Below are 9,198 nucleotides of genomic sequence, written 5' to 3'. Positions count from 1 at the left end.
AATTCAAATTATGCCACAAGCAACAGCATGTCATGGAGAAGAGGATTATGAAAGGAAAGCAGAAATATTAATTAAACACCTTAATGAGGTATCTGTGCTTAACATGTTTCATACTTCAGAATATGGCATCAATATGAAGCATTCAACACTGCCTTCTTGGGAAAGGTTTCCATCTGCTTAGTCAATTCAAACCAGGCAGTTGATGAACCCAACACTTTTCCTCTGTGTTTAACAATGTGATTTAGTTTATTATTTCAAAAGGACAAAGTGGTGAGGATGTGATATGCATCTAAACTAGCTGAATTGTAAAATTCCAGGAATTGATTTGCATGCTTTAACTGGAACATGAATTTGTTGAGGATAAATTTGTTTCCCCATGAGATTTGTTCTAAAATTAATATTTATCCTTACAAAGAAATACATGTCAGTCAAGCTATTAAATAAAATACAGGACTTACAGTCTCAGAGACTAAAATATTCTCTATTAACCACAGCAAAGTGATTCATACTAAGTATCATTTACCTGGGCAACTAAGAAAAAATATTTAGACCCTTTGAAAAACCTAGCTCTAATAATTCCTTTTTTGGCCTAAACAGTATTTCTGTCTTAAGTAACTCAACATGCAGAACCATAGGATATTCATGCAAGTCTCTTGGGTTTTTTTGTTTTGTTTTTTAAAGTAGATACACCTGCCCCCAAATCATCCCTTTCAAACATGGGAAGTTCAGCAGTGCCAAATCAAAGACCAACTGAAATGATCTTCCCTGGGGCTCACATTTATCTGACCAAACTCCACTTTACACAGGGAAGGAAAGAGTACACAGCAGCTTGTGGGCAGAACCTTTTTCTCAGGATAAATTTCTGCCTGCAGAATAGCTGCAAATCTGACTGATGCTTCCACTTTTGCAAGCCAAAGATGATCCTCTTCTCTACCAGTCACAATCCCTATTGGTGTGGCAGCAGAAACACTTACTTGTCTCCTTCACTGCTAATAACTGTTAATAATTCTGTTAAACAGAAAAGTAACTCTGTGATGTGTTGGGATCCTTTGCAGACATCTGAGAGAACAAGAAACTATAGGTGAAAATCTCAAAATTCAGAAAAGGTTGGACTTCCTCTGTTGTAGAAAATATAAGTTAGAAGAACTCTTGTGGGATGGAAAGAGCTGTTAAAGACACTGTGTGCTCTGGACCTGTTCTTTCCAGTTGATATCTACCCAAAACACGGGCAGTGCTGAAATGTGCGACATAAATTGGTCTGCTGCTTAACAACATATGTGGGGTTTCTGTGCAACCCAAAGAAAATAAAATGTTGCGATCTTTTAAGAGAGAGCTTGTATAAACATCCTCTTCCCTCCTGAGATGAAATTTACTATAGTCTGATATTTATGGTTTATAAACTGAGCTGTGTTCTTCAGAAAACCAACTACATACATACTTGTGGCAACCCAGAAGTGAAAAATTAAAAAATGCATTGGATCTTGATGATGGAAGAGACTCTATAAACTGTTGCCATTGGCTATTGTAGGAAGTATAGTACAAAAATAATCTGTCCTAAAATATACTACATCAACTGAAGGTGAGTTGCAATCATGATAATGCTCAATAAATACTTACAATCAATGCACACATATTGCAATTTAAATAATTGCATTAATGTGAGATTAAAAGTTGCATATATAATTTTAAATTAATTTATAGATATATTTCCAGTTATAGTTGAAATTCTCTTAAGGTCCTGTGGAAAAAAATATCATTAGCTATTTAGAAATATTAAATAGACATATAATTTCAGTGTCCCCTGTTTTTAACTACATCCCTTAACTATATGGCACATTGGCTTGAAAATTGCCATTCTCTCTTATCAAGGTGTAAACACCCAGCCCCACGTCTGCCATGCACTGCTGTGCATTGTCTAAATCATGCTGATTCAATCTTTTATGTGCTCGTGCTCAAAACAGAAATGCTGCTGCTGAGGGAAACAGTCCTGCTGAGGGATAAAATAATCTTGTGCAAAAGAAAAGGGGGTGATATCAGTGGGAGACAGGGATTGGGGAGGATTTCTACCTCAAATCATTTTTTGAATCTGTTTTGTAACATGCTATTAGTAGTATCTATGGGACATAGTAAACTGTAATGAACATGTAAAACTGAGTATCTAAGGCTGGAATCCTCTTAAACTGAAAATTTTAATTTAACTATAGCCTTTTGTCTGCACCAAACAGATTAACCTACAGATCTTGTTTCTTAGAAGTACAATAGACACAAGTTTAGATTAAGCACAGAAGAGTTTATAGAAATCAAGATCCATTCAGCCTACCTCAGGAAAAACCATCTTAGGCTGTCAACAAACAGAGAAGACTCTGGAATAACCCAAATATGTGCAGTCTTTGAAGTGAATCACTTATGACTGATTTGCTGTGCTGTGGGAAGCTCCACTACTCCCTTGGCTTGTGCTGCTTCTGAAAAATTGTTTGCCATTATGGCACTTGTTCTCATCAAGAGCACACAAAGAGCTATTAACAGCTAGTTAACTGGCAAACCAACACATTGTGGAACTGTATTTTAAATAGTTTTCCTTCGTGGTATCAGGTTAGTTGGCACAGCTATAGATCTCTCTTAACTCTTTGAATTACTTTACATGCATGTAAGGTAGTATTGTTGTTGAAGTTTCAAAGTATTAGCTACCGTAATCCAGTTCCAGAAATCAGTATCCTTACCAATATTCAGACTGCTGTCAGATCAGTTTCTGCTGAGCTATTCCAAATGACACTGTAGTAATGGGAATCTTTCCCAACTGTTCTTTTGACTGATATGTTAAAAACATAGCAAAAATAGCTCCTGCTACCTGGCACTTCCTAGACGATGAAACTCTGCTCTTAGAAAATATTTTACTCTCTTAGTCTCAAGATATATGATTTCTGACACTAAATATTGATTAGGAGACATATTCAAAGCAATCTGTGCAATAGCAAGGTCTATAGGATAAACAAGTTTCTTTCATTTCTGGTTGCAGTGACCTGTCCAGTATAGGCAAAGAAAAACTACACAAAGAATTAACAAGAACACAAAGTACACAAGTGTGTTTATTACATTTTGCAAGCACTTTGTTCTACATTTCAAAAACGCCACCATCAAGCTGTTGGCACATTTATGTACAAAACAGATTAATTGTAATGCCTGCTACAAAGCATTCTTTGTGAAAATACAAACTCTAATACCAGAGAAGAGCCAAAAGCATTAACATCATTACATGAGTTTAAAAGACATAGCTTTAAAAATCAGCACAAACATTTTAAGACACAAAACTGAAACACTACAATATAGAATCCAAAAAGAGGTTCCTAATACTTTTTGCAGAACTGTAATACCGGTACTGCACATTATCAGAAAACTGTTGACCCCGTAGGACAGCTTAAGTGTAAAAAAAATCCAAACCAAAACCAAAATCCCAAATCAAAAACACAACCAAAAAAAACCCCAAAACAAGCAAAAGAAAAGAAAAAGAAAAAACTCAACCAACTAATACTACTTAATGCATTATCATGCCACAAGTAACTATAGTATTACCTTCTACTTACTACAAGAATTGTTAAAAATTACTGATGATGCATGACTAGTAATAGTACAAAGAAGAGTTTTACTCAAGAAGTTTTATTAGAAATGCACTTACACTGAGAGAGAATTCACAATGGTTCAATAAGTGCACAAAACTACCTAAGATTTTTAACACTGACAAAAATGTCTTGTCAGGCTACATCACTTTAAAAGACACTTTACAGCATTCTTGTAGCATTAGAAATAGGCAAAATAAAAAAAGAATCCACCAAATTTGGTCCAATAATACTGACTTTTCTTAAATAGGGTTTTTTGTTCTGTTTTTGAAACAGGTAATTCTTTCAAATTAAGATGACCTATCTTTCTGATAACATTTTCCTATCAAAATAAAGGTTCAAATATATTACTACACTTTGAAATAATAAGCTCTGTAGTGGTCTTTCACCTTACTTCAACGTAGTACAGGTAAACCATTATGTGTAGGAAAGCTAGAAGCCAAGCTATAACATTTATGGAAGTCTCCTTTGATATATCTTTTACAGTTCAGACAGGTGCAATCCATTTAAATTTTTAAAGCAGGTAAAAAGACATCTGACTCCTATGGTCACTGCATTTTTGATATATTACTTTCATAAATGTAGCTAAGCAGTAATTTCTTACATCATCACATGGACAGCTCCAATTTAGCATAACCATCATTGAATTAAAGAGATATTATCCTGTAGAAAACTATGAATAACTATATCACTTAATTAACAGTTGTCTATATACCATAACTCGTTAACAGGTAGCCGTGGTATTGAATTCCTTCAAAAGGCAAGTGGCCATGCATTGTTAGCACCACGGACTGCATGCTCACAATACAAACAGGAATTATCACCCATGGAACTTGAAACAAGAGAATATTGTTTAAAAACATCAATAATACAATGTTAACAAAGATAAGAAGCACTTTTTTATTTTTTTCTGTTTTTTTCTTTTTTCGCTTTTTTTTTGATTTTTTACCCACTATTACAAATTTAGAAATTGCACCTTTGATTGTTTAAAACGTTCTTAGGACCTTCATTCAAGTTGATCAGGGTCCCTCTGGCAGGTTTTCCATATATAAAGGAAAGTCATCAGAATGTTTTCTTTATATATTGTACATCATGTACAATGGTCCCTTTGAAGTATACCTGTAGTTAAAGTAGTTACTGAACTCAAAACTAAAAAGTATAAAAAGCTACTTTTTTTTCAAAAACATATAAGAAACAATGCAAAAGGTGTTATGCATAACACATACAAAGTGATTAAAAAATCAAACACATAGTTGTATTTGACAATAGTTTAGTATCCTTGACCTATCAGAACTAATTAGCTTAAAGGGATTCAGGAAAGGCTATATAGGAGCTTTGTGGTATAGAATGGTCACACAAAGTAAGAACTAATTAAGAAACCAAGTGCTAGACAACCGAGAATTGTATGTAGGTGATATGTAAGTCACCCAAACTATCTTTTGTGAGAAGCACTTTCAATTGTTTTTAAAATGGTAGGATGGCCTTTAGTTAAACAACAAAGCATTCACATGTTAGGAAGTAAGACAAGGTTTGTTTTATGTGTAAGCATTGAGCCGCTCTTTAGAGCGAGTAGAATGAATATCGTGCAGCTCTTGTTCCTCCTTTGATTTAATATCCTCATATTTTTGCATTCTGCAAGCATCTTTCACATAGGCCCAGTTGGCAGACAAGACCATGAGATAATGAACCTGTAAGAGAGGTAACACAGCATTAAGAAACAACAGAGGTAGTCAGAATAGAGCATGTGTAAACTCAAAGGCTGTAGAACAGAGACTCCTCAACAGCAGGAACTAGGCATTCCTGTGTCAAGAAGTACTATAGGACCATGGTGGCAAATTCAGGCTTCACTAACTTTCAGATTACTCATCTCACAGTTGTTACTGTTACTATAATTATTAGTTGGTAGCAATAGATATAAGAAAAAAAAAAAAAAAACCTTGAAAACTGAAAAATCCACAAATATCCCTGCATCATTTTTCAGCTAGTCTGCAAAGATACATTCTGGTTACGTATTTATTGTACACTTTTCCCCACTGACAAAATATTTGTAAAAGTAGTTCTTAAGATAGAAATATGCCATAGACATGTCTTATGATATAATGTCAAATACAATTACAGAAAGTTTTGCTTTTTAATTTCTTGTTCAAGTTAGCATTGTCTTTCCATTTAGCTATGACTTCTTTCAACTACAATTCGAGCCTTGTATTCAACTCACCAATATGGGGAAAAATTGTCAATATATGAAAATTAAGTTCAGTTAGGCAAAATGTGAGAAAATATAGTTGAAAAAAATTTGAATGCTCTGTTTACTCTGTGTTCAGTCAGAAAATAAAAATGTTCCACAAGGACATTCAATTGGTTTGTGCTGGGACTCCCTGGACATTTATTCCTTCCCCAGCAGGCTTTCAGACACTTTCTGATGAGATCATCTCTTTAATTTATGTTAATCTACTTCCTCAGAAGCAATGGACACTTTTGTGAAATCCAAAATATGTCACCCCTCTCTAAGAAATTAAGAAATTATACTAGGATTCAGTCAATGGAAAATGGAATAATAATACAATAAATAATAAAAAGCGCCTTAAGATTATGCAAGTTCTCTTGTTCATGTTGTATTGTTGTAGATATGAGTATCTTAGATTCATACTAAATGAATAAATCCATTCTAATATGGGTTTTCTTTTGGGGGGGGGGGTTTGGAATATCCAAGGTTATTTGGACTTTTTTTTTTCCCCCACAAATGTTTATTGGCAGTTGGATGCTGATTAGTACAGGCAAAATGACATTTCTTAATCTGGATAATGAGGATCAAGAAAAACATTCTGAAGCCCTTAAAAAGACCAGATATTTTTGCTACCTTTTTTATCCTCATGTTTTATGTCAAGTCTCCAATTAATCCTTATTTGAAGAATACTGTCTGACTTGAGGAGGCATAAAATGGAAAGAAGGTGTTCAGAAAATGTGTTGTTTAGGAAAAAACCCTATAGAATAGTATTTCAACATATCTGTAGGATTTTCTTAATATCTTATAGAACAACACTAGCAACACAATCCATGAGTATAGATGTTGGAGATGGCAGCATGTTATGTGTCACTCTGGAACACTCTCTAGTCATAATTTAGTACACAGGAAAAAGAAACACCTTCTATCCTAACTCAGCTCTTCCAAAAGCTTTCACCATGTGTAGTTTTTGCATCAGACATTTCTAGATCAAATGAGAGACCCTAATCCTGGATTCCCATTGTACTGAATGAAACACCTTAAATTCACCACAGTAAAACTATTGAGAAAAATTAAAATAAACAGGCTGGTAAACCTAATAATTTTGTCATCTCCATTGCAATTTGCACGCAATGAAAACATGAATACTGGTCCTTTGAGTGTGAAATTTCAGAAAGAATACAATCTGAACCTCAAACAGATTGCAGACATTCGAATCCTGAAAGTGGGGGGTATCTGAGCAGTGTACTCACATCTTCATGATCTTTTAAAACATATTTGCCAGAAATCCCTGCAACTCAAGAATCTGTCATGAAAATGGGATTATGTAGGCACTATTCTTATCCTCTCAAATATTTGGTAATGACCCAGTATGGGACAAATTTAAATTTCATGTTTTGCTGTTTCACTCAGCATTTTTCTTTGTTAAAAAATAGACTATTTTGAAGGTATATTGGTAACAGTCTGACCTTCATTAAACACCCATTCTTTTCCTATCCCTTCTTTATGAAGTTACTGAACCAAACTACTATAATAATCATTGAAAATTCTTGGAGTTCATATTCATTGTAAGTAGGAAGACTTGCCAGGAAACACCTACTTTAACTTACATAATCTCAAATATACATCCATGTTTTATAATGGCATATACATTGAACAGTACCGCCACCTTTGTTTTTTATTTTAACAGCAAGTTCCTAGATAACATTGCCACACTAAGGAGGTCATTTCTAAGTGGCTGTCTAATTGCATTTCACAATTCCATGACCTAAATAGCCTGAAGCCAGTGGGGCCCTCATCAAGGCTTATTTAAATTGAAGCCAGGCAGCTTCCACAGTCTGCCTCAGGAGGTTTCAATTACAGACATATGCAAGACAGTGCAGGGTCTTTCCATACCTACTCCTGCTAAGATTTCTTCATAAGGTGAAAGTATGCTTCAGTGTTTAGAAATTGTAGGATTGCAGCTAGCCTCGGAGGGTATTGGGTTGGGGGGGGGGGTGTTGTTTGTATTTTTCCATTCAGGACATGTCACTACTTCCCCAGGACCCAAGCCTAAATAACTTTTCTTCCTCCCTTTACACATTTACACACATCTCATACCCTGCAGAAGAGCACAATCATACTGGGGAAAAGAATAGACCAGTTTACACTTCCCTTGCTCCTGTTTCAGGGGAATTGATCGTATCTCCATGTTGCAGGACATAATTTCTGTGGAACTTAAGGCAAAAGAGTTACCAGCCCACAGGGTAACTTTTGAGAAAGGAAATTTTGTATCTCATAATTAAGTTTCTCTACAGTGTTTTTGGGGAAACATCACTGGTGGAATGTATACTGGCTTTGCAATCAACTCTTGAATGATAAAGCTTACATTTAAACAACTTCACATCTTCTGTTTCTATCTAACACAACATCAACAACAGTAAAATGAATATGTATTATTGTAATGGTCTTTTCCATATGCATTTGTTATCCATTCAGACATAAGAAAGAACAGTACTTCTGAGAATCATATATGGTAGAAATTAAATATGATTCAAAAGCCTAGTTATTTTTTCCATGATGAAGACTCTCAAAAAGCATTTACAACATAAATAATTCTATCAAGTTTTGGTTTTGGTTCTTTTTTTCCCATCTTGCATTGACATAAGAACGATAAATTTTCAAAATATTTTTTTACAGTGTTCTTTGCTACAAAATGAAACTTTCCCTGACAGATAATGTAAAATATATGAGGTTTTCTATATATCAGTCTTAATATGTAGGACAATTCTCCTTTTGAACCCCAAAACAACATTCTCCTTTGCAAGACTTGAGAGGTATCTAGTGAAGTGTGAAAGAATTTCTAACATTCATAAACAAATCTGAGACCAAGAGATAAGGCGATTTTTTGATTTGTGACCAAATGGTTTTGCAAGTATTAACAAGTTTTGTGGTGGTTTTGCAGTAAATTACTACTTTTTTAAAAAATACAATTTTTTAAAATACAGTTTCATGAAAAGTATCCTGGGGACAGATGGACTAACCTTTATGAATAAATAAATAAGCTGATTCTTTTGTGAATTTTGTAGAACCATATTGACATTAGAGGGTTTGAGAAATCTTCAGATATTAAATAGTCCAGCACTTGAAAATGTTTATAAATTCAGAAGTGAGAATATAGTGAAGTATATTGATGACATAACTTTAAATGTCAATTCAGAGAGCATATTTCACCCATTCAGTTATACAGCAGTGTCCCTAATGCACTACTGTTACTAGCTGGCCATAAATACAATGTACTTACCACTTTAGTCAGATGGACTACTCTGGTTTAAAGTAATTGTTTGCAAGAAATGTTTTAAGAGTGCATTATATTAATAAGCT

At 34.3% G+C, this 9,198-nt stretch overlaps 1 protein-coding gene across 1 annotated transcript in view; it reads right to left on the bottom strand.

Moving 5' to 3' along the window:
- Positions 1 to 3,056: 3,056 nt before the first annotated feature.
- Positions 3,057 to 9,198, bottom strand: part of GPM6A (glycoprotein M6A) — a 115,920-nt gene continuing 109,778 nt past the window's right edge. Inside the window, exon 7 of the mRNA XM_066185950.1 lies at positions 3,057 to 5,302. Within this exon, the coding sequence (XP_066042047.1) occupies positions 5,150 to 5,302 (153 nt within the window). The 3' untranslated portion in view covers positions 3,057 to 5,149. The remainder of the gene's footprint in view (positions 5,303 to 9,198) is intronic.

This window comes from Chamaea fasciata, unplaced genomic scaffold, assembly GCF_029207755.1.
Source record: "Chamaea fasciata isolate MVZ Bird 193981 ecotype frontalis unplaced genomic scaffold, bChaFas1.0.hap1 SCAF_6, whole genome shotgun sequence".
NCBI classification, from domain to species: Eukaryota; Metazoa; Chordata; class Aves; order Passeriformes; family Sylviidae; genus Chamaea; species Chamaea fasciata.
Note: the sequence above shows the minus strand (reverse complement) of the source record. Positions and strands in the feature narration are given on the sequence as shown.